This window comes from Heterocephalus glaber, unplaced genomic scaffold (genome assembly GCF_053883595.1).
Source record: "Heterocephalus glaber isolate CG9 unplaced genomic scaffold, H.glaber_assembly_v1.0 deba00001509, whole genome shotgun sequence".
In the NCBI taxonomy this organism is placed as follows: Eukaryota; Metazoa; Chordata; class Mammalia; order Rodentia; family Bathyergidae; genus Heterocephalus; species Heterocephalus glaber.
The window spans coordinates 24,326,063-24,350,800 of NW_028258325.1; the positions used below are offsets into that span (position 1 = coordinate 24,326,063).

A 24,738-nucleotide genomic window follows, 5' to 3' on the forward strand; every position below is an offset into this window, starting at 1 on the left:
AATGTTTCCACAAAGAAGAGGCTCACGTTATGCCTGCTTGTATGCCTTTGGTTTGGTTAATTTCCATGGCTACCATGACTTCTGCATTTCATGGAAGTAAATTTCTTCCTACACTTGCATGTAGCCAACAATGTACTTGGATGAATAATGAATAATGATTAGCAGGAAATGTAGGCCACTCATGAAGAAGACATTCTTAGCTTCCTATAGAGTGAAATTCTGGCCATGTCACTTGGCTGTCCCTCAGGGACCTAATGATGGTCAAAACCATGATCATGTAGGTTCAAATAGGGGCCAAAAGGAATCAAAGTATTATTAAGATTTAGATCTAAAATGCCCCCCAATGGTCTCAGTTACAAAGGTAGGGGCTGATCAAAAGGAGGCGAGACTGGGGTGTGACTTGGAGGGGTATATTCTTGTCCTCAACTCATCCCTTCTCTCTTTGCTTCCTGTCCACTCTGTGGTAAACAGTTTTTCTCAGACAGGCCCTTCCACCATGCTGTTTCTGCAGTGAACCTGACCAACTGTAGACTGAACCCACTGAAACTGTGAGTCAAATAAACCTCTTCTATTGGAAGTTATGAGTATTAGGTTTTTTTGTCCCACTGAAATGATCAAAAGCTGACTTAAAGAATTTAATCTAAGGTCTTATGAATATTAATACATTGGACTCTATTAAATGATTTGATACATGTAAAGAACATTAAATTACCATGATATATCATAAGTGCCCAATAAAAATATTTCTTATTTCAATTAGTATTTCCAATAATTAGTGGCACTATTATTTGGTTTATAATTGCTACTAAAATTATCATAGTATGATACTCTATGAACAAAAATTAGAATAAAAACCCTAAATAGATCCTCTTCATGAAAATAGCAAGAAAATTCATTATAACACTGTTATTATGGTATGGATCACAAAGATAAAACACATGATACCAAAGTAGAAGTGAAATATCAATGAGTGGGATTTTTCTATAAATATCAAGTACATGTAACCTTTGGAAATAAAGCTTCTCAAATTGAATGTTTCCTTTGAAACATTTTGAAGTAAATGTTTTGCTGTTAAAAGTTAGGGACAAATGACACATTTGCTTTCATATGACATAAAGGAAATAGGTGCATTAAAATACAGCCCTACCCGATATTTTAGGCCAGAGAATTCTGAACACAGACAGCCATTTAAAATGAGCTACCCCAAAGACAGATTTTTACAAGAAATAGCACAGAAGATTAATTAAATGAAGTAATATAAACAAGAATGATGTTCAGTGTGTCTCCTTGTGGGTACAGCTTCATACACTAATTAGATCAGTTTCCCATTATAACGGGAGGTGGTATTTATAATGGATCAGAACAAGGCCTTCAAATAGGAAAAAACTGAGTTGGATCCTCCAGTCTTAGCCACTTAGTAGCTGTGCTACTTCTTTATTAATTAAACCCTTACATTTCAGTGTCCTCAACTATATTATGTTGAAATAATCTCCATAATCTAATAACTTTATAGGTTATTATATTAAATGATAATCTTCAAAGACTAAATGATAGCCTTATGAAATGTGTTGAGAATAGTGTCTGGCACATAAATGAGCCACAATATGCTAACAATTATTGTTATTAAATCTAGTACTGACATTCAGCATCCATTAAATTAACGAACAGAATACTCATTTCAGCTATCTCTTGCTGAGCAACAAACCACTCTGAATCATAGTGCCTACGATAAATAGCATACATCTTACCACATTTGGGGGTCAATAATTTGCACAGCAATCAGATAGATTATTTATCAGCTCCATATGCTGTCAACTGAGATCACTCAGTGGTATTCAAGTAACAGACGGAATGCTCTAGATGTCCACAATGGCTTGACTCCTCTGTTGGGTGCTTTCAGGAGGTGAGTGGGAGGCAGGGCTCAGCTGACACTACCACTAGCAGTGCCTCCATGGCTTGAAGCCTAGTGAGCATGGTGGTCATAGATAATCAGACTTTTTACCTGACAGCTTGCATACAAGGTGCTCTGGGTGTGGAACAGGCACAGTGCAGTTTCCACGATATTCTACTGTAAGACAAATCAAATCAGAATCTGCCCTAATTCAAGGTAAGGAGACAGAATCGGCCTCTTGGTGGGAGAGATTATCATCTTTACTACAACACAGGCATGTGTACTATAGGGTCTCTTTGTTATTGTGACTGCAGTATACCAGTATGCATAATGGATTGTCTAATGTAAATGGGCGCCACTTGAGTTAGAGCTTTGTGCACGTGGGGCTTGACCCATGAGGCTTGGAAACATGTATCATCCATACTCTTCCACATGGAAACAAGTTCCTTCTCTTATGTAACTTGAAATGTTTCATTTTCCAGTATTGCCACAGTACTCTTAAAGTTAGTATTCTGAAAAGATCTCAGAACACGTTTTCTCTCAAGGGCCAGGCTTTGCAGTCCACATAGTATCTCTGTCACCTATTCTTTATTTCTTGTTTTTAACAACTCTTTAAAAGAGTTAACAAAAAAAAAGTTATAGCTCAAGGACCATACAAAAACAAATCAAGGGCCAGGCAGTAATCTGTTGACCTCTGTGGAAATCTAGAATACTAAAAGTATAAATTACTACAATTCTAAACTGTAAAAATAAAAACAAATGAAGACCATGCAAAATCAAGGACATTCAGCACCAAGTCTTAAGAAGAACATTAAGAGAAATAGAGGCAAAATAAATTTTACTAAGAATTCAAAAAAATACCTCAATTTGTTCAAAGTGGTAAGCGCTATAATAAATTAACTTTCTACTAGTTACAATAACCTATAAGTTGAGTTGCTATGCCCATGTCACAGACAGAATTAAGATGCTAGCATTTTAAAGATAAGGATTGGGTTATACTCCTATCCAAAATCTAACAGAGCCTAATACAACACAGAAGTTAAGTTCAGGCTGGATAAATTCAAATAAATAATAAAAACTAGGGCTCAGAGAGATGAATCAGTATCACAGAGGGACAAAATGGAAGTGCTGAGGTGGAAAGCTAGTTTCTTTGATTCCAGATACTTTGCCTAGATCTTTCTCCCCATGCTGCCACTGTAGCAACTTCTAAGACCAAGCATCTGGTCCAGGAACGATTTGCTATATCAGTCTGATTGTTATCCTTAGGAAAATATCATTAGACAGTGTTTACTGATGAATTAGGCAATGTAGAGCTTTAACATTTATTTTGAAAAATTTAATTTATGATTTTGAGGAATCACTGATCATCATATTTTACCCATTATAACCATTCTTTGTACTACATATCATCTTAATTATTACAAGCAAGGACAGAGTCAGTTTTTGTAAAGTCTGAAGTTTGTGCAGTTTGGGTGGCTTTTTTTAAGTAAATGAATACAAAATATAATGTGAAAGTAGTTGTTTGTTTCTTGGGGCTGGGATGCTAACTTAGTAGTAGAGCACATACTTAGCATACTCAAGGTCATGGGATCAATCCTCAGAACCAAAATTAAAGGAGGCAAGAGAAGGGGGGATTATAAAATAAGTACCTATTAAAATCATATAAAATTTCCCATTTAAAATATACAATAGAATAAATATTCCAAATATTTCCAATATTTCCCTCGTATCCATAATGTGTTAACTAATTAAAGGGCTGACTCACATCTATGATACTTGTCTTTTGCATTTTGGCATGACTGACACTTTTGAAAAAAAAATAGAATTAATTAAAATTAAGACATAAAAAGGAACAATTGAAATTGATTTTAAAGTGTTATTATACCATGTTGAGCTTTATAATTGTGTAGATATACACAACTGGCTGATGAATAGCTCTAAGAGTTTCATCACTGATTTTCTTCAGCTATTTTTACTGCATTGGTAAATATTGGGTGTGCCATTTCATCTCAAAGTTTTAGGCTTTGTCAGCAAAAGATGTGTGAAATGTGATAAGTTCAGTGAACTGGGATGCAAAAGTCACATCGCTACAGAGAGAGAGAGAGAGAGAGAGAGATTTGTTTGCAGTACTGTAAATACCTTCAAACAGTGGTATTAAGATAGATTTTGTATTTGCAGGATTCCTTCTTAAAACATTCACATACATTTGGTAGAACAGCTTCCAGTGTATCTGCTGCCCTGAGTAATTCCTGACAAGAGAGAATTTCTGTTTTGAACAAACATTATCATGAAGGAAATTCATTCTACCCTCTTAGGTTCAGTTGAGGCTGAACAAACTAAAATCACACAAAAAGCAGATAAGTAAGAAAGAAAAATAGATCTAATTATGTACATATGTGTGCATGAGAGTTAAAGAAATATGACTCAAAGAGGAAGTTAGAATTTGAGACTTAAATACCAAGATAAGTTCCCCTAAATTTAAGAGAATGGGGAAGGGCTGAACAAGTGACATTTATGAAAAATCAGTGCACCTGTAAAAGACTAAATGGAGGATACCATAGCTTCATGGCAGTGTCTTTTATCTAAGTGCTGCCTTATGCTGATTCCTTGTTTTCAATGGGAAAAATTGCTCTTTTCTGATTATAAAACTCCTGGGGAAGGTGTTGATGACAATTGAATTATTTTGAGAGGCTTTACTTTGTGGAAGATAAGAGGTATTTAGAAAAATCCTCTTGCTGTAGCTGTTGATTTTCAGATACCATCAGCTGAAAATAGTTCTTGATGTCATTTTGACATCCTGGACACTATGAAAAAGCAACACATTCTCCACTTGGAATTTAACATGTCTAATAACTGGAAACACTTCTGTAGACTAGTTTCAAGCTCTGCACATTTAAACCTGATTCTACTCTGCCACAACACAAATCTAGCAATGCTTCAAAACACAACCTGTGGCACTTCACCTTTGTGTCACCACATTGGCTTAGGTGGTAAAGGAAATGTTGGTGAAATACCTGAAAGCCATTCTGCACTATCATGCTTAGTTATAATTTAATCATGAATGAAAGTAAGTGTGAAACCACAATAGCACGCCTTAACAGCTCTAATTGAATGGATCCCTATTTTCACCCTTCTTTGGCTGGAACCTTAAAATGCCTGTGGTGTCTCTAATACCATTAAAAAAGAAGTGTGACAAAGATGAAATTGGAGCTAAATGAACCTGTGTTCTTATTTCAGGTTTAAATTCTTAGGCATGCAAATACCAAAAACATGTGACTGTACAAACCTATCTCTTCGGACCGCTACCTTAAGATCACAGAAGAAGCTGTTGCCAGTGAGAGATCTTGTAAGGTAAGTTTCATCTCCATCACCTTCAGTCTGCCCTTGAATATAATTAAGAAATAGGGAAACAATTAGGTGTTTAGAGAGAATGGCTATTGGCAGCTGAAGGCAATATTGGTTTATAGACCTTTGGAAAATACAGTGCAATAGAGAAAAATAAAATGGAAACAGGGTCCTTAGCTTCAATGATATCTTTTTAAGTTCACACATTTTGCTCTCATTCTTTTTCCTATATTTCAAGAAAATCTGTTTTATAAAAAGGGTAGGAGTAGCACTTTCTACTTCATAGATGAAAGGAGATGTTTATATCAGATATCACTTAAAAGGTAAGGAAGAGATACAGTACTACATTTTCCCTGTTGCTTATAAACACACCAGAGCAACCTGGGGCTAACACCTGGAAAGAAAGGCAGGGAGACACAGGAACAGAGTTCTAAGTACAGTACTGAATGTAGATTTGTATTGTTGTACATATATATTGTTTCTAATCATTACAATTAGTAAGATAACAGCAAGATTTTCTTCATAGGCTTATATTTACATCCTTATTGTATTTTTGTCATTCAGTCATTTGGATACAATATTGGGATTCAGTTACACAGCTAAAACAGGATGTAAGCACAAGAGCTGTAATGCAGAATCATTTTCATCTTTCCATCTCACCATGATTCATTACTTTACCAAATTTCCTGATTTAAATTTTAAAGTTTATACCAGTTACTAGGAAAAAAATAATAACTAAACTGGTGCTAATGATAAAAACAGCTAAGGCAGTTTGGAGGTGTAACTCAGTGGCAGAACACCTGTCTAGCACACACAAGGCACAAAGTGCTGGGTTCATTTCATCCTCAGTTTTGCAAAACAAAACAAACAAACACTAAAAAGACAAAAATTGTCAAGTACAAATATATGTAGTTTAATGAAAAAGCTGTCTCACCAAAGGAACTGTATTTCTATTTGTGACTGAATAGAACACTTGCAGATTTATAGGTTAGTAAAGCTGAAACCCATATTGTGTACTTTGATAAATGTTTAATTCAGCTCTACTTGGATAATTCATTAAATAAGTGCTGAAACAAGCCTTTAAATGTACTACTAATTTTTGAAGTCAAATGTCAGTTAGAAGCTTATTGACTATGTCCCGGATGGAGACAGGTGGAAAGTCCCCATAGTCCTGGGCCTGACTCTCCAGACAATGAAGAAGGTTATGGAAGAATTAGATAGAGACCAAACGCATAGAGGCAAAGATGTACTTTTATTCAGCAAAAATGCAAGAGTACAGCTGCCTTCTCACAGAGAGACAGGCAGGGTTGCCTGAAAAGGAGCCACCATTGATGGGGGCCTCAAGATGCTGGTTTTATAGTAGTTGGGGCCTATCCTGCCTCTGGGCTGAGGGCTCCCCTGCTTGATTGGTTAATGATTCACTTAGCTCATTACTAGTGACAACAGGGAAGGGTCTTTTCAGAGGCCCTTTACATCTTAGGGCCAAGGATTTTTTCCTTTTGATCTTAGCAAACCAAGCTTTGCAGGGTACAGTGTGAAGAGGAGGTGCAGCCTCAGCAGACTGTCAGCTTTTCACGGGGGTTAAGCTTGTTCTCCTTGCAGTGTGTGTGTGTGCGCGGGGGGGGGGGGGGTATGTCCCTCATTTCTCCCTGCTACAGATCTCTATCCCTACAACTATTTCCAGTTATTGGTCCTAGGTCAGATTCATAACCAGTATACTTATAGAGAGTTGAACAATGATTTCATTTCACCCACCGGCTTACTCCCAAAAGTAAAATTCTCCTTCCGCTCAAAGCTGTCCAGAACTAGTGAATGGTCTCATCTAGCCACCAGGGGGCCAAAAAGGGCAATCTTACCCAAGGTCTAGATCCCAGCTCAGAAATATTAGGAGAAAGATCTTATACTAACTACAGGAGGACCACCCATTGAAAAATTCATCGCAAGTAAAGCAGACAAATTTATTACCTTGCCTGGCCTAGAAACAATGCACAGTATGTATTTTCTGAAAGTAGTTATTTAAATTTGCTTGAATAAAATTTTGTAGTACCAAGTATTAATAATTAACCTAAGAAGTGATTTACTTAGCACAGGTTGATATAATGATTACATTTTATAAAGGCAGTTCTTAACTTTCAAAAATTCCTGGTAGAAGCAAGGTCATTCATTTGAGTATCATCTTTATGAAAGCTCATTATAATGAACTCCTTCACAAAATGTTTAACATACATATTATCTAGCTTAGAGGTCATTATTCAAAGCATTTGACAGATCTTGCCAGGACAGTGAAGAAAGGCCAAATGTCTCAAGTTCATCATGCAAAGGGCATTGACAGTTCCAATTTTACCATCGATAGTGAAATGGAATAGCTTCAGACAGTCCTATGTAGAATATAGTACTTGTGATTTATCAAGGATCTTTATCCTAAAACTCACCCAAATTTTCTAAAATACTGTGTTGCCCCAAACATAGATTGTTGAGAATGTATTAAACTTAATTTAAATTTGGAAAAAGCCCACAAATTAATTAAATGTTGATCGAAGACAATTTTTTTCATTGTGGCAACTGACTGGATCCTTAAATATATAGCATAAATTGTAAATCTGTGCTAAATCACATATGTTACAGTACTTAAAACTTTAGAAACTGAAAAATAACCAAATTTCAATCCTTAACTTCAAAGGGAAAATCATTTTGGTCAAGTGTTATTTTTGAAGCCTAAGGAATTCTACTGCACTTGAAAATCAGACAATGTATAAAGTGGTACTTAGAAAAATTGAAAATTTATTTCCAAGGCTTTCTTTTTCTTTACAAACAAGGTTTTCATACTAATCTCGTAGAAATGCTTTATAGTTATCCAATATATACAAATAAACTGTAGTTTTTGACGTGTTCTTTTATTGCTATATTGTAATATTTAGCTTTGCAAACATGATTTCATGATTCACACAGCACAATTGGTTCTATTTCTTGGCTAGAAACCAACTTAATAACCACTGAGGCAAGCAGTTATTACCTGCTTAAAAGGAAATCTGTGGTTTCCTTATTTAAATCACTGAGTTTTAATGTCCATCGAAAAGGCTGTTATTGCAATGAATAATTTAGCCATTTCAGTCTACGGGCATTTTAATACTTCGGGCATGAATTTAAAGCTGCAAAATAAGCCTCAAGTTGTTCAATCCCAAGGATTAGAATCATACTTGATAGAAAACAAGTTTTGTTTAGTTATTATTACTATTTAAAATAACTTCGGAATGAAAATAATTTTTAAAATTTAGAGAAAAAAGACTGGAGTATCAAATTTACCAAAAGCACATGATGATAAAGAGTTCTAAAACGTGTCTACATAGATGGAAGAGGACATATAAGAACCTTTTAAATTGAAAGGTCAACAGATTCGGAGATGTTGGGTGTCATTTCCTCTTTTGTCCCTTGGTGGAGTTCTTGAGTCGCTTTCTCCCTTTCAGTCAAACTGCTTTATATATTTCTTTCCAGAACTGGCTATCGTGTTTACTGTATTTAACCTTTTTCTCGTATGATTGTGAATAATACGGCTTCTATTCTAAATAAAATCCCCTCTGAGATTCTATCGCTGGCACCTAGTTCTTTGTGTTCTTACCTATAAACTTTTGCTGTCATTGCTTCTATTCCTGTTTTATGCTTGTGGCTTAAGCTACATGAGGGACCCTGAATGCTATTTTTCAGTTCAGTCATTGAAATTTCTTAACTGCAAAGCAATTCTAAGCAATATGAGTCAGTAGGTAAATTTTTTTAAAGAAAAAAATTACCTAATATTGTAATATTAGGGTAGGATATTTGGCATAGAAAAGGAATTATCAGTCAAGTTTTTATTCAATGTATAGCGGAATAGAATATCTTAATCGATTTCACTTTTATATCTTGGTTGCAAAGGGACATTTCTTTTTATTGTCCTGTAAAAAGCTAACGAAATAAACAGAAATCCCAAACATTTCCACATTCCCTCGTACATGTTGCTTCCCGCATGTGGTGACGTCCTAACGCTCTGATCAATGCAGGCTTTAGGACACTGCTCTCATTTTCCTCTTCAGTTCTGGCCACCAAAGCAGCAGCAGCAAGCAGCAGTAGCAGTAAGCTCTTTAATTTATTGCAACCGCTTACACTTTCGATCCCATTTCCTTCAGAACCCCTGCCTCTCAGGTTGGGAAGATAAATGCAGCCTGGGGTCTAAGAAGCCGGGCGGGGCCGGTGGGTGGGAGCGAAGCCGGGTATCAAATTCCCTCGGTGAGGTCTAGTGTGTGTGTGTGGGGGGGATTAAACCCCCCGGTTCCATTTAATGAAATTGCTGAGCACTTGCGACACTGGCTCTAAGGCTGCGGAAATGGGGCGGGGGTGGGGACAGCCGGTTCTCGCCTCCACTCACCCTCCGCGCCGGCAGGAGGTGAAGTGAGAGGGTCAACGGCGAGACGGGGGGCGGGGGGAGGCGGAAGGGGACTCCGTGTCGGGGCTCCGCAAGGGCGCCCCGCGGCTCCTCTCACCTCCCTCCCCCGCCCCCTCTCCAAGAACCGCGCCGCTGGTCGAAGCTGTGTCACTTCTTGGCTGCTCCGGCGGAAAGGTCGGAGGCGGGGACCGATGAGGGGAGGGAGAGAGGCCTGGAGGCTCCACGGCCCCGGCAGTCTGGCCGCGCTGCTCTCCATGCAGCACACGTCGGACCCATTTCCCACGCCGGCTTGGCTCGGCGGCGGAGTTGGTAGGGCTGAGAGCGAGGGGGGCGGGCTGGAGACTACCTCCCGCTCACGGAGGAAACCACTGCACTGTGAAGGACACGCCGCTCCCCTCCCCCCGGCGTCCGGGAAGAAACGTGCAGCGCGCGGGTGAAAGCCGCCTGCCCCTCGCCCCCGCCAGGGTGCGCCCGGCCAGTGCGCGCCGGAGCGGCGGGCGGACGCGGGAAGACGCAGAAGGGCTCGTTCAACTTTACGATTTGGAGAGAGAGAGGAGGAAGAGTGCACAGCATCTCTGCCCACGCAGCTGCCCAAAGTTTGCAAAATGTTACTAAAGGCGGCGATGGGAGTAAGGGCGCTGCACCATGTTGCCGCGCATCGGAATGCTCAGCTCAGGGCCTCGGAGCTGAGAAGGCTTCCCTCGTGCTTTTGAGGGCCGGGCTCGGAGGAAAGCAGGCGTTCAGATAAAAGCGTACTCCTGCCAGGTGTAAGGGAGATTTGGCGTTACCGCCACTTAGCCGGCTGCAAAGGCGCTGCGGCGCCCGCCCCCGCCCCCGGCTGGAGACTGCGGCGGAGCGCACTGAGCCTGCGCGTCGGGCTTTTCTCGCTGATGCTGCAGATACCGACCTAAGAGGCTCGGGTGGCAGCCGCGGGAGGGCTAGAGGAAGGCCGGGCTCCCGGCCCTATCCTCGGAGGAGGAGCCGCCACTCCTGGAATGATGCTGCTGCTTTAACAGACTGGAAAATACTTACCAGCTCCCCTGCCACATACTACACACACTTCCACCCTCCGCGTTTCTGCAATGCACAGTAGGGAGAGCTTAGAAATCGCCGCCGCCGCCTCCCTCTCCCCGCCCCATTCCTACTCGCTGCGTCCGCCCAAACAACCGCGCGCTACATCTGCTCCTAGACTTTACTGGTGTTTGTCTCCTTTAAATCATTCTGCCTCCTCACTCAGATCTTGTAGAGTATAGGCACTGAGCGGATTTCTTTCTCTTTTTCTTTTCGCTTTAAATATTTCTTTAAGAGGACATCTATAGATTGGACAGAATTGCTGAAGGCCAACAATTTCCCATGAATAGTCCTTGTTCTCCTTTGAGATTATAAAAATTGACCCCAAATATTTCTTGTCCACCCCAACCCTCTTCATCTTGCTGGGAGCCGTCCTCTTAAACAGCCGCTGACATAAATGAGTGGATGGTTCCAGCTTAGAAAGCTCAAGCCAACCTAAGATGTGATGAGGGGCTGCGGTGGTCCGGAAAGGAAACTGGGGAAGTCTCGCCTAGGGCAGTAGCAGGGACGAGCGAGTGGCACAAAGTCAAAAGGAGAGAAAAGAAGCCAGGGACACTTGGTACACGAAGTTACCATTAAAGTTTATTTCCCTCATATCCAGATAGGTGACGCTACACTTTGCCAGTTACTGAAGGCTGCGGGTTTCTGCTCAGAAAATAATATCGAGGTTTCCCACATGTGTGTTATTCCCCAGGCGCGCGCGCACGCCGTTCACCCCTCTAGCGCAAGGACGGGAACGCCAAGCATTTAAACAAAGGCAGGCACCTTCCACCCAGCCCCGGCCATCCGAAGTCCGCGCTCCCAAAAAAGGATCTCTCCCGCTCGCTCTGGAGTTTGCTGTTCTCCATTCACCAAAGCAGCGGGACCTGTTTTTGTTTTTTTGTTTGTTTGTTTGTTTTTCAAGAACACCAAGGTAGCTTTCTGGACTCCATTCACCAAAGCAGCGGGTCCTGTTTTTTTGTTTTTTTGTTTTTTCAAGAACACCAAGGTAGCTTTCTGGACGCATGCCAACCTGGGGTCCCCAACCTACCAATAGCCAAGCCCCAGCCCACAAGCTAAACTGAGAACCCGAGACCCTCTGCGGAGGAGAATACTGTCCCACAGAGGGGAGAGGAAGGAGAACCGTATCCGCGTACCCTCACACACGCGCTCCGCAGTAGTCCGAGGGAAGGAGGGTATTTATCAGCCCTAGGGAGGGAGAGCACGGCAGCCCCTCGTCGCCGAGGAAGGGCGGGCTGACCTCACGGAAGGGACTAGGCTGAGCTTTAAGGGGCTGACACTGGGCACTCTGGCAGCGGTCCCCGGAGCCGAAGTCGGGCTTGGGAGCGCGGAGGCTGGCTGGTGCGCCCTCCCGCCTCCTCCTCCCGAGCCCTCCTCCCCGGCTCTCCGCAAGTGTGTAGTTTCCGCGGTTAGGCTGTTAGTGCCGCCTCCGACGCAGCGCCAGGGACAAGTCTGAGTCGGAGCGAGGGAGCTTCCAGCAGCTACCACCACTTTGGGCAAACTTGCGGCTTTCTGGCTCCTGGGTATCGAGCAAGAGCTTCCCACTTGCGGTTCAGTTGACTGGGAGGCGCGGCTTCCCGAGAGGCCGCGGGAGCGCCCGCACCAGACTCTTCCAGGCGCGAAAGGGGACGAGACAACTGCGGAATCCAACCTCCGTGCCAGGGCACTTCCGAGACAACAGCCGACTGGCACTTTTTCTCCCTTTGGCAAACTGGATTTTTTTTTTTAAACTACTTGGCAGCTGTCTCTGACTCCTCCTCCTCCTCCTCCTCCTCCTCCTCCTCCTCCTCCTCCTCCTCCTCCTCCTCCTCCTCCTCCTCCTCCACCCCCGCCCCAATGCCTTTGGCTTTTCTTCGGAAATCCGGACGGATTTGGGCATCTTTGTTAATTGCCGTTGGGGGAGGCTAGCCGTGCGCTTTTGCTGGGCTAACGTCGCCTCTGCGGGAGCCTGGCTTGCTCACCTTTGAACTGCAAAGGGATCAAGTTTAGCTCGAGTTCCCCGCTTGGGGGACAGGGAGGAGGAAGGCGAGAGACCGCGCCGGAGAGCAGTGAGAGGGGGAAAGGGGAAAGGAGAGGAGGGAGGAGAGAAGGGGAGGGAGGAGAGAAGGAGGGAGGGAGGGAGGGATCGAGAGAGCGGGGAGAGAGAGGCTGCAATCTCCTCCCTGAATCGCGCACAGCGCTGCAGATCCCAGAGCTCCGACACGCGGGCCGAATGCAGGTGAGGAAAGGCACGGACTCTGCGGCTGCGAACCCAAACTTGGGCACCGCGCGGTGCGCACGGCTCAGCTCTCGCCCCCGCGGGCGAAAGGCTGCTGCGGTTTCGGCGGAGGCTTCGTGACTAATGACCTTGCGCAGAGTTGTTAAGAAAAAAAGAGAAACTCGAGCTCTCGTGGGTGAGAAGCAACTGACTCTGGGCGTCTCTGAAGATGGCTCGGGCTTGTCTTTGGCGCGCCCGGGGGACCCGGACGCGGACCGCGCTGTGACGCGCGCAGTCTTCCCTGAACCGTGCCCGAAGAGACCTGCCTGAGATTTTTCATTCTGCTCCTGTTGACTGGCTCCCCTGCTGCCTGAGAGGAGTCAGAGTTGAGACTGGCTTGTTGCTGGCCCCAGAGCCCGGTGCCGGAAGCGACTCGCGTTTGGCCTGGGCATCCGTGGCCGGAGCAGAGGCTTCGTCTCAGAGTGAGTGGCTGGAACGTGAATTGGACTCAACTCGAGTAGCAGCAAAGCCTGGCGGGGCTGGCAGGCGGAGGAGGCTGCGAGCTCGCTCCCCGCCGCTTCCCGGCTCCGCCGGCCGCCTCCAGAAGCGGTTCTGGCCCGCTCCGACCGAGCGGGGACGGAGCCGCGGATCCTCCTCCCGCTGCGGGGATGACTTTTGGGGGGTGGGGGGCACCGAGCCCTCGGCGCGCAGCGTCCCGTGAACTGTGAGTACTGCGACTGCACGGCGGCCGGCGAGCGGGCAATTAGCACCCATTGCATGAATTATGAAACAATAACTTTCGGAAGAAGCAAGAGGAAAAAAAAAAGAGGAGGATCTATCGCCGCACCCCCCCCCACCGGCGGACTCTACGCGCGACTCTTGCTCCCTCCCTCCATTCTCCCCTCTCGTTTCTTCCTTTCCCGGGGAGGAGAGAGGACTGGGGGAGGGCAGGTGGCCAGCCCCGGAGGAGGGGGCGCCGAGAGGGCTGTGGTTAGAAGGAGCAGTAGCAGCAGCAGCAGGAGAAGATGCTGAGGATGCGGACGGCGGGATGGGCGCGCGGCTGGTGCTTGGGCTGCTGCCTCCTCCTGCCGCTCTGGCTCAGCCTGGCTGCCGCTAAGCAGCTACTCCGGTACCGGCTGGCCGAGGAGGGCCCCGCCGACGTCCGGATCGGCAACGTCGCCTCGGACCTGGGCATCGTGACCGGCTCCGGTGAGGTGACTTTCAGCCTAGAGTCAGGCTCCGAGTACCTGAAAATTGACAACCTCACCGGCGAGCTGAGCACCAGCGAGCGGCGCATCGACCGCGAGAAGCTACCCCAGTGTCAGATGATCTTCGACGAGAACGAGTGCTTCCTGGACTTCGAGGTGTCGGTGATCGGGCCCTCGCAGAGCTGGGTGGACCTGTTTGAGGGTCGGGTCATCGTGCTGGACATCAACGACAACACGCCCACCTTCCCGTCGCCCGTGCTCACGCTCACGGTGGAGGAGAACCGGCCGGTGGGGACGCTGTACCTGCTGCCCACCGCCACCGACCGTGACTTCGGCCGCAACGGCATCGAGCGCTACGAGCTGCTCCAGGAGCCCGGGGGCGGCGGCGGAGAGGGCCGGCGCTCCGTGCTGGCCGACAGCGCCCCCTACCCTGGGGGCGGCGGGAACGGCGCGAGCGGCGGCGGCCAGGGAGGCTCCAAGCGGCGGCCGGACGCGCAGGAGGGCGGCGGCGGCACCAGCCCCGGCGGTCGCAGCAGCGTGTTCGAGCTGCAGGTGGCGGACACCCCGGACGGCGAGAAGCAGCCGCAGCTGATCGTGAAGGGGGCGCTGGACCGGGAGCAGCGTGACTCCTACGAGCTGACCCTGCGGGTGCGCGACGGCGGCGACCCCCCTCGGTCCTCGCAGGCCATCTTGCGGGTGCTCATCACCGACGTGAACGACAACAGCCCCCGCTTCGAGAAAAGCGTCTACGAGGCTGACCTGGCCGAGAACAGCGCCCCGGGGACCCCCATCCTGCAGCTGCGCGCCGCCGACTTGGACGTGGGGGTCAATGGGCAGATTGAGTACGTGTTCGGGGCGGCCACTGAGTCCGTGAGGCGGCTCCTGCGCCTCGACGAAACGTCCGGCTGGCTCAGTGTCTTGCACCGCATAGACCGCGAGGAAGTGAACCAGCTGCGCTTCACAGTCATGGCGCGCGACCGCGGGCAGCCCCCCAAGACCGACAAGGCCACTGTGGTCCTCAACATCAAGGACGAGAACGACAACGTGCCGTCCATTGAAATCCGCAAGATCGGGCGCATCCCACTGAAGGACGGGGTGGCCAACGTGGCCGAGGACGTGCTGGTCGACACCCCCATCGCCCTGGTGCAGGTGTCCGACCGAGACCAAGGGGAGAACGGCGTAGTCACCTGCACCGTAGTGGGCGATGTCCCCTTCCAACTCAAGCCGGCCAGCGACACAGAGGGCGACCAGAACAAGAAAAAGTACTTCCTGCACACATCGGCTCCTCTGGACTATGAGAGCGCGCGGGAGTTCAACGTGGTCATCGTGGCGGTAGACTCCGGCAGCCCCAGCCTTTCCAGCAACAACTCCTTAGTCGTCAAAGTGGGGGACACTAACGACAACCCTCCCGTCTTTGGCCAGTCAGTGGTGGAGGTTTACTTCCCGGAGAACAACATCCCTGGCCAGAGGGTCGCTACCGTGCTGGCGACAGACGCTGACAGCGGGAAAAACGCAGAGATCGCTTACTCGCTGGACTCTGCCTTGATGGGGATCTTTGCTATTGACCCTGATTCCGGGGACATCCTTGTAAATACGGTGCTGGACCGCGAGCAGACCGACAGGTACGAGTTTAAAGTTAATGCCAAAGACAAAGGCATCCCTGTGCTCCAGGGCAGCACCACAGTAATTGTGCAGGTGGCCGACAAGAATGACAATGACCCTAAGTTTATGCAGGACATTTTTACCTTTTATGTGAAAGAGAACTTGCAGCCCAACAGCCCCGTGGGAATGGTCACCGTGATGGATTCTGACAAAGGGCGGAATGCAGAGATGAGCCTCTATATAGAGGAGAACAGCAACATTTTTTCTATTGAAAATGACACGGGGACCATTTACTCCACGATGTCTTTTGACCGGGAACATCAGACCACATACACGTTCAGAGTCAAGGCTGTGGATGGTGGTGATCCTCCCAGATCTGCCACAGCCACAGTCTCTCTCTTTGTGATGGATGAAAATGACAACGCTCCCACAGTTACCCTTCCCAGAAACGTCTCTTACACCTTGCTGCCACCTTCGAGTAATGTCAGGACAGTTGTAGCTACAGTCTTGGCGACAGACAGCGATGATGGCATCAATGCAGACCTGAACTACAGCATTGTGGGAGGGAATCCCTTCAAGCTGTTTGACATTGATCCCACCAGTGGTGTGGTTTCTTTAGTGGGAAAACTCACCCATAAGCATTACGGCTTGCACAGGTTGGTGGTACAAGTGAATGACAGTGGGCAACCTTCCCAGTCCACCACTGCTCTGGTGCATGTGTTTGTCAATGAAAGTGTTTCGAATGCAACTGTGATTGACTCCCAGATAGCCAGAAGTTTACATACCCCACTAACCCAGGATATTGCTGGTGACCCGAGCTATGAAATTAGCAAACAGAGACTCAGTATTGTCATCGGAGTGGTTGCTGGCATCATGACAGTGATTCTGATCATTTTAATTGTTGTGATGGCAAGGTACTGCAGGTCCAAAAACAAAAATGGCTATGAAGCTGGCAAAAAAGATCACGAAGACTTTTTTACACCCCAACAGCATGACAAATCTAAAAAGCCTAAAAAGGACAAGAAAAACAAAAAATCTAAGCAGCCACTCTACAGCAGCATTGTCACTGTAGAAGCTTCTAAACCAAATGGACAGAGGTATGACAGTGTCAACGAGAAGCTGTCAGACAGCCCAAGCATGGGGCGATACCGATCTGTTAATGGTGGGCCTGGCAGTCCTGACCTGGCAAGGCATTACAAATCCAGTTCCCCACTGCCTACTGTCCAGCTTCACCCCCAGTCACCAACTGCAGGAAAAAAACACCAGGCTGTACAAGATCTACCACCAGCCAACACATTTGTGGGAACAGGAGACAACATTTCAATTGGATCAGATCACTGCTCTGAGTACAGCTGTCAAACCAATAACAAGTACAGCAAACAGGTAAGATTCATTCCAGATCTATTCAAATACCCCAGAGAGGGCTGGGAACCCTGAGAGAGATCATCTGCTGTAAAGTTGTGTCTTCTCTTTTGAAAGGTTATTATTTAAAATTTTAATAGCAGGAATTTAATATAGCACCATTAATATAGCAGAGGCCTTCCTGTTATTTGCAGGTGAGACCTAATGTTCATTAAGCCACTGAAGGAAATATGCAAAGTAGATAATGTTTTGCAATTCTTTTTGTGCTTGGAAGCCCTAATTCATTTTACATTTTCTATTTACAGGATAAATATGTATGTATTGTTTGGATAGTTTTGAGTAGATAATTGGATCCAGAGTGAAATTGTCTAAAGTAACTACTGGTGTCTATGCAAATTGGACACTATAGAAGTTTTAGCTGTGCTCTACATCATGCAAGATTTTACAAATAATCAGATGCTGATTGATGCAAATGTAGTACCAAGTCTGGGCTATGGAAACACTAATTTGACCAAAGTACTGGCTTAAAAATGTTACTGATATTCAAGTGTCATGAAAAACTTCATTTTAATACTTTATAACAATAGGTATCTACAGTAGTTGTTCTATGATGATATGCAGTCACCAGTTGCATTATTTCTCTTCAGTATTAAAAGTGTGTAACCAAAACTAAGCTGCATGGGCTATTTGTTATTTAAGCCAAACAACGAAAATGTGCATAATTGATGTACTGTGTGCAAGACTACTTTTTGTGATATACTTTGAATATAAAGGTTATGTGGTGTATTTCACAGAGCCATTTCTTGATAAAATGTAGAAACAGTACAAAAGTCATATGTATATATTCTGAGGGAAACTTCAGAAAATGAAAAAAATTTATTTTTGACAGTTTCGCTTGTGTGACATACAATACTACTTACTTTTTATGCTTACCAAAGTTTGACACACAACAAATGAAACCTTTTAGAAATGGCTGTAGTACTGCAGCAAACTCTGCTAATAAAATATTACATATTCTTTATTGCCAGAACTCATCTCAAGAAAGACATTTATGATGGTCAAATAATATCACATAATGGTTTTCTATTGAATGTCTTTTGCATATGGAATTGTGTGACCCTTGAAAAACCAAAGAAAAAGAAAAAAATTGTTGTATACTCACATTTAAAAAAAGAGATATTAATTCTTCACTGCTTTCAAAGTTGATTTCCTACAGCAATACTTTCTGTTTGTAGTGCTTTATTGTAGCTATTTGGTTAAGGAGAAACAGACTTAATACCCTCTTATAACCAATAACAAAAGCAATCCGAGAAAACACAGGTTTGAACTGCCCTGCATGGAATGGCTTTTGAGGCAAAATATCTTTTGAGCCACTTAAAGTTGAATAGTTTATTTATTTTAAAAGAAAATTTGATATTGTGGAGAGCTTATATTTCCCTTGTTATGTTTTACCTGGACCGAGATATAGATTTTTGTTTTGCTCTTGATGCTTGTATTAGTTTTGTAAATAAGAAAGATTCTAGTTAAAATAATAGCACTTTTATAAGATGGCTTATACATTGAGGTCTTAGAACTTTCCCTAGAAAATAATAACATGCAGCGCAAAAGAGTATGAAGAGCTTTTTCCATAGAATGTGTACTTCTCCACTGTCATCATAATAATACTTTTGTATTGTGGCTGAATGGCACTTGGAGCCTTAATCTTATGCTTTGGAGTGGACATCTCAAGTGGGAGATTTATAGATATTTTATGCAAATAATAGTGTGTTCTGTGCTGTCTCTTAAGCTTTATTTGACTCATCAGATGGGATTAGCTCTATGTTCTTGAATTTTTAAAAGTCAATATCACGACTGTTGGCATCTTCTCTGAGAGGCAAAGTGATATGCTTATAAATAAACTAATGTATGGTACTAGTCTCTTAGCTGAGAAAAGTCTATATACCAAAAGAGAAAACCCACAAAGCATTTAAAATGAATCACAGTTTACTAAAAGTGACTTTGGAAAACTGCTATGTCATTAGGTATTCAAAAGATGAATAAAGTTTTAACCACAAGTAAGCAGTTGACCTATAATGAAATAAAGGCAAATGAAACACATTCCCCTTAATGTAATTAGTAATAGTAATTGATACGCTTCATCTCCTCAATATTGCTGTCAAGAGGACAAGGGATCCATTTACAAAATTACATTCCATTCAGACATCTGACATAAACAGACCCTTTTTGTTCTGGTTTTTGTTTGTATCATAAGTTCACGAGTTGTCATTTTATTCTTAAGTGATAGTGCCTTCAGTTTGCACAAGATTGACAAGATATGTTTTCTTAAATTAAAACTTTTGTTCAAAAAATCCAACATAGGGTTTTATTACAGTTTTCCTCCTTTGATAAGTGAATTCACCTAAGAAAAAATTTGAAGGTTGCATATTTTCACTTCCCTATAATAAAGATTGATTAAAAACCTGAGATTTGATTTGATATAGCTTTAATTTTACCTGTATTTTTTTTCTGAATTAGCTTATCATTTTTTAAATTTGTAATGAAATGGAAGTGGTGTTTCTGATAGTGTTCTTCTCTCCATCAGGATTAGAAATTTTGAAATGTTGCTCTTAAATGCTGTTCATGATCACATTGTAGTAAGTTAAACAGCTTTGTAGAAATGAAAGTCTGTAAATAATACACTCCTCTATGCCTCTCCCTTCTTTTTGGTTTGTTTTCATAGGCTCTAGAGACATTCAAATCAAGCTTCTGTAGTTGCCTTTTGGCAGACTTTACATGTGTGCTGCAGAGTTGATGGAATCTTTTCCTGAAATTCACACATCAGAAAAACTGATGCTGTAGCCCAAATTTTCATAGTATAGACCTTTGAGGTTCAAACAAAATCCTTTGCTAACAACTTCCTAATATATTTAGTTGAGCAAATTATGGATTCACAACACTATTGAGAATAAGTGTTCCCCTTTCCATGTTATTCCTTCTTTACCTGGCACACTTGGTGTTGGTAGTTGTTGAAAATTGGTAACCTGAAATGACTACTGTGCTTTTGGTTTGTAAATTAAAGGAAAATACATTCCATATACTTTTAAATATCCAGTGTTTTACTCCACTAAGTGTTTTCAGTTTTTCTTAAAGAATAATATAATACCAAAATCTTCGTAGGCAATATAAAAGTACAGTTACCACTTTGCTTGTTATTCTCAAGTCCTGTTGAGCTTATCTTTAGCATGCTGTTATTTAGATAATGCACTTACAAGTAAAAGTTTTATTGTATTTAGTAAGTGGGAAGTAAGGTAATTTATTTTTGGCAAGAATTTAGCTTGAATAAACATTCATTTCAAAATCCATTTGTAGCTGATCCTGAAATTCTCAAGAAAAAAATCCGTACTAACTACAGTGACAGTTTGCCTTTTGTAAGGAACTTCTGAATTAGTCTGAATAAGGTTCTCTTTAATTGATCAAATCATGTTCAATACATCCATTGTATACTTAGCAAAAAAAAAATAAAGCTCAACTCTTTTTTTAAAAAAAGGAGCAAATGGATGACTTGCCGTTGCTATTAGTATGTTAAGCATTAAGAAAGTAAACTATCAAATTATTTGTACATGCATATAGCATCATTATATTTTCATAGTAGTATATCTGCATAGTAATGGCAGCCATAGCTTTTGGTTCTTGTTCTATAAGCATCATATCTACAAAATGATTCTTTTATCTGTAAGCAAAGACTTAATAGGCTCAGTGAATCAGTATATGATGAAATCTCTGTTACATTTGTTCTGAGGCTCATAAGAGCAGCTAACTGATGGAAGTTAGGCCTAAAGCAACATTACCTGGATCTGTATGAAATATAAAAAAGGTCATGAAATGAGTTGATCTTCAATGGATATGAGAATTTAAAGCGAAGTCCACATATCATAATTTAAATTTTATCTTAAGCTTATTCTAAATCATTAATCACACCATAAAGCCAAACTCCGGTGCCACTAGTTTCTTTTATTTTATTGTGACACTCATACATTGATATGTGAAAAATATCAGAGCTTTCACCATGTACAAAGTCAAAATAGAAAATAATACAATGAATAGCTTAATGCCTGTTCCTAAAATCATTGTATTTTAGAGTTAAAAGATAATGAACAAAACATCCTTTAATTTTATAGAAGAGGAAACGAAGGTCCAATGTGGAAAAGTTAATTGATCAGGATCACAAAATTATCAGATATCTTGTAGATCGGAGTCCAAGTCATAGAATGTAGAGTACAGTGCTGTTGTTTATCTTATTACACTATCTTTAAGAAAAAAAATACTGATTTTTATGTCTTTCTTTGTGTAGTTATATATGCATAACTATGTATTTGACTATAAAGATAGGCATTTTTACAGTGAAATATAATTCTGCTTTAGGCTCTAATTCTTATTTGTAAAATTATATTCAATTTTATCATTCACAATTTATAGATTTTTAAAAGAATATAAAAATTCTTTCCCTCATGTAAGGTAAATTTAAATTACATTAAAGTAATTCAACATGATTGAGAACGTATATTCAACAAGTTGACAGAATTTTTACTTTTAGCAGGACAATAAGGACGAAGGACATAAGTTCCTATCTAGCTTTTGGTATATTGTCCAAAAAATCTATCTTAATAGAAAAGAATAGAAAGTTCTATACATTATGTATGAGACTCTCTACTCATTCTAATTGAGATTGTCATTTACCTTCTTCATCCATGTTGATAACTTTTTTATTTCCGAGCTCCTTTGTTTTTCATGTGCCTTGCAATTGCTCTTCACCTTAGTACCACCCTCAACACACAATGATGAGCTAGATTTTCCTTTTAAATTGATTTCTAGAAATTTTTAGAAGAATGTGACATTTTCTTATTTTTTAGCTGGACGGCTTCCTTATTAGGAGGTTATTTAGTTCATTAAATTCTAAATATAGGGATAAAATATAAATTACTGAATTTATTAATTTGAAAAATAGACTCTGAATTGTTTTTAAGACTAAATGTAGTGTGGCAGAGCCATTGTTTTGCATTAGCCATGGATATGATTAGACACTTCCATATCCTTGGGGGTTTATATTGGAAAACATAGTAATTGTTCATATTTTAGCTGCATATAATCATTTTCTAGACTATGGCAAGATTCACCATTCATTTATTTACTGTGATTCTGTAGAAAGTATAAGATCTGCTCACATATATCTAGCATAAGCTTTGCTTCTCTTTCTTATTTTTTTTAAAAAGCCCTGAGACTCTTTTCTAAAGCAGGGATTGTGTTGCGGTACATTACTCAGTGCTTTATTTAGCACTAGTGTTGTGGGAGAAATCACATTTTCAAGAGGAACTGAGCTGAATCCACTAAAACTAAGCTTAATTATCACTTCTGCTGAATTAATGTTTTAAAGGCGGAATAAAGGTTTATTTTCAGGAATTTAGTGATGTTTGTATTGAGCACTAACGCTGTGTACAAACAACAAAATTATTACAGCTAAGTAGCATTCCTCTGACAAGTTAACTTTTTTCTGAGCATATTTATAAATAAGTATATAATTCATAAATAAAATTTGTCCTTGCTCCCAAACCTCTACTTCAGCATTCCAAGTGAGCATAGTCATTGGGAAAAATTTCTTCATTGCTTTTTTTTTACCTGCATAAATCTTTATTTTCCTTCTTTCAGATGCGTCTACATCCATACATTACTGTGTTTGGCTGAATTCCACTCTAATAAGATGCTCCCTTTGCACCATACTGATGACCTTGCTACTCCGAAACCTGCTGGAGCCAGCCCTTGGCGGTGGGGTGTCAGCCAATCACTACTTCTTCCACTTGTGTCAAGATTTTTTTTTCTCATTTAAAGAAAAATAGTATGCAAATAAATAAATTTATAGAAGAAACAGTATTAATACAGAAGTGTTCTACTAATGGATGTCTAAATCACCAGAAGTTCCATGCTCAAGGAGATAGTTAGCACCTATTAGACTTAATAATGAAGTCATTAGGAGCGATCCAAAACCATATTTCAACAGTAATTTTAAGCCTTTGGCTGTGTGTGATCAAAAGGAAATTAGATCTGTTATATTTTTGTGAATAGTACATTAAATTTTGACTAAAATCTAAATTGATCAGTATTTTTTATGTGTCATGTGATGGTAACTTCTTCCGGGCTGGGCAGATAGTTCTGGTGGACAAAAGGATATTCTTTTGCTCATTCTATGTGTGCCCTTTGAATGCTATTATGTGTTTTCATGTTTTTACCTACACATATACATTCAGAGACTTTGAACAGTATTTATAAAAATGTCTGTGAAACACATTTGAGAGTTTGATTTTGTAGTTACACAGATACTGCAGTGGATTGATTTTTACCCTTGATATTGAAATACTGATCAAAGTTTCTTTAGAATGTTCAAGGTTTGTTTGTTTGTTTGTTTTGATAGACTTCTTGAGAGAATTTCAAGTTTCTCGGATTTCTTGAAATCACTATAGTCACTTTCTGAAGGAATGTGTGGTTTCCTATTTTGTACATTTCATTTAGAGGAACAATATTTTATTTGAAGTCAGATAACATAAATTCAATCTATTCTAAGAATTCAGTGTATTGCATATTGTTCAGCAAGAGACTTGATTTCAGTCATATAAGTGATGCTTTAGGTAAGTTAGGGAACCTTTTGGATGATCCCTCTACCTCTCTATGTTTGTATATTTATGTCTCTGTTATGTTGTATATGTTTATGTGCCTTACACAAGTATTCCATATGTAAACTTTGATTATTTTATAATAGATTTACTATACCATCTGCCCTATTAAAATTTTCTACAATTTTCAAAATACTAATAATGGCAAATTCTCAATGTTTTTCTCCTTTGTTTTGTCTTTGTGTTTTGTTTTTTTGTGTGTGAATCATTGTCAACCAAATGGTCCTTTCAGGAAAAAAATTTTGGAATGACATTAAAGTATGCAATGACAGGAAATGCACTGTAACCCAAGCAAGTCCCTACTGTGTACTGGAGGATTTTTATTCTATTAGCTGTTTATTTAATCTTGCAAAAGGGAAATTTTCTGAAGTATCCTTGAGGATACAGTGAAATTCCTGAACAAAAGTTAATTATCCTCAATCTCTCATTCTGTTTTGTACATAAGGACCAGTGTAAGAGGCTGGTGAAAGAACCCTCGCTGCTTTTCTGCTACTTGGAAATGCTTCTTTCTTGGCCTCAAGTAGTAAACTTCCTTTGAGATACTTAAAATGCAAGTCTGGTAACAAATCACAGCAATTCATAAACAAGTGATAGAGAAAAAGTCCAGAATTGGGTTAATTGAATATGCAATCAAAGCATAAAGGGATATTTATGAATATCCTCATACAGAAGAAGGTGAAACATCAGCATTTTGGAAACTCAGGTTGTATCATACTCTTAGGGCATGAAATGATAACTTAGCTCTCTGCTACAAACAGAAAGCTATGAAATAGATAAATTCAGAGTATGTCACCATAAGAGGAGTAAATGTGCAGTTTTTGTTTCAGTTCTATTTGTGTACATGTGAGTGTTCTTGTTGGTGTCTTTGTAAAAATGTATCTTATTGTAGAAGAAGTTGGAAGCGTCTGAGAACCATACTATAGACTGTTTCAGGTGGGAAATTA

The 24,738-nt window shown here is 41.8% G+C and overlaps 2 protein-coding genes across 13 annotated transcripts in view; one reads left to right on the forward strand and one right to left on the reverse strand.

The window, feature by feature from the left end:
- The window catches only part of LOC147825090 (uncharacterized), a 195,107-nt gene extending 184,154 nt beyond the window's left edge, over positions 1–10,953 (reverse strand). For 3 of the 4 annotated variants that reach the window (XM_087187436.1, XM_087187434.1, XM_087187435.1), the window contains exons 1-2: positions 9,636–10,953; positions 5,178–5,274 (exon numbers count right to left, since the gene is read on the reverse strand). In XM_087187436.1, the coding sequence (XP_087043562.1) occupies positions 5,178–5,274; positions 9,636–9,909 (371 nt within the window). In that variant the 5' untranslated portion in view covers positions 9,910–10,953. Of the gene's footprint in view, positions 1–1,573; positions 5,275–9,635 lie in introns of those variants that run through there. The other variant, XM_087187433.1, reaches the window with a different exon arrangement.
- A 2,993-nt stretch (positions 10,954–13,946) lies between these two features.
- The window catches only part of Pcdh7 (protocadherin 7), a 404,881-nt gene continuing 394,089 nt past the window's right edge, over positions 13,947–24,738 (forward strand). For 8 of the 9 annotated variants that reach the window (XM_004847171.4, XM_004847172.4, XM_087187428.1 and 5 more), the window contains exon 1: positions 13,947–17,114. In XM_004847171.4, the coding sequence (XP_004847228.1) occupies positions 13,947–17,114 (3,168 nt within the window). Of the gene's footprint in view, positions 17,115–22,775; positions 23,217–24,738 lie in introns of those variants that run through there. The other variant, XM_004847174.4, reaches the window with a different exon arrangement.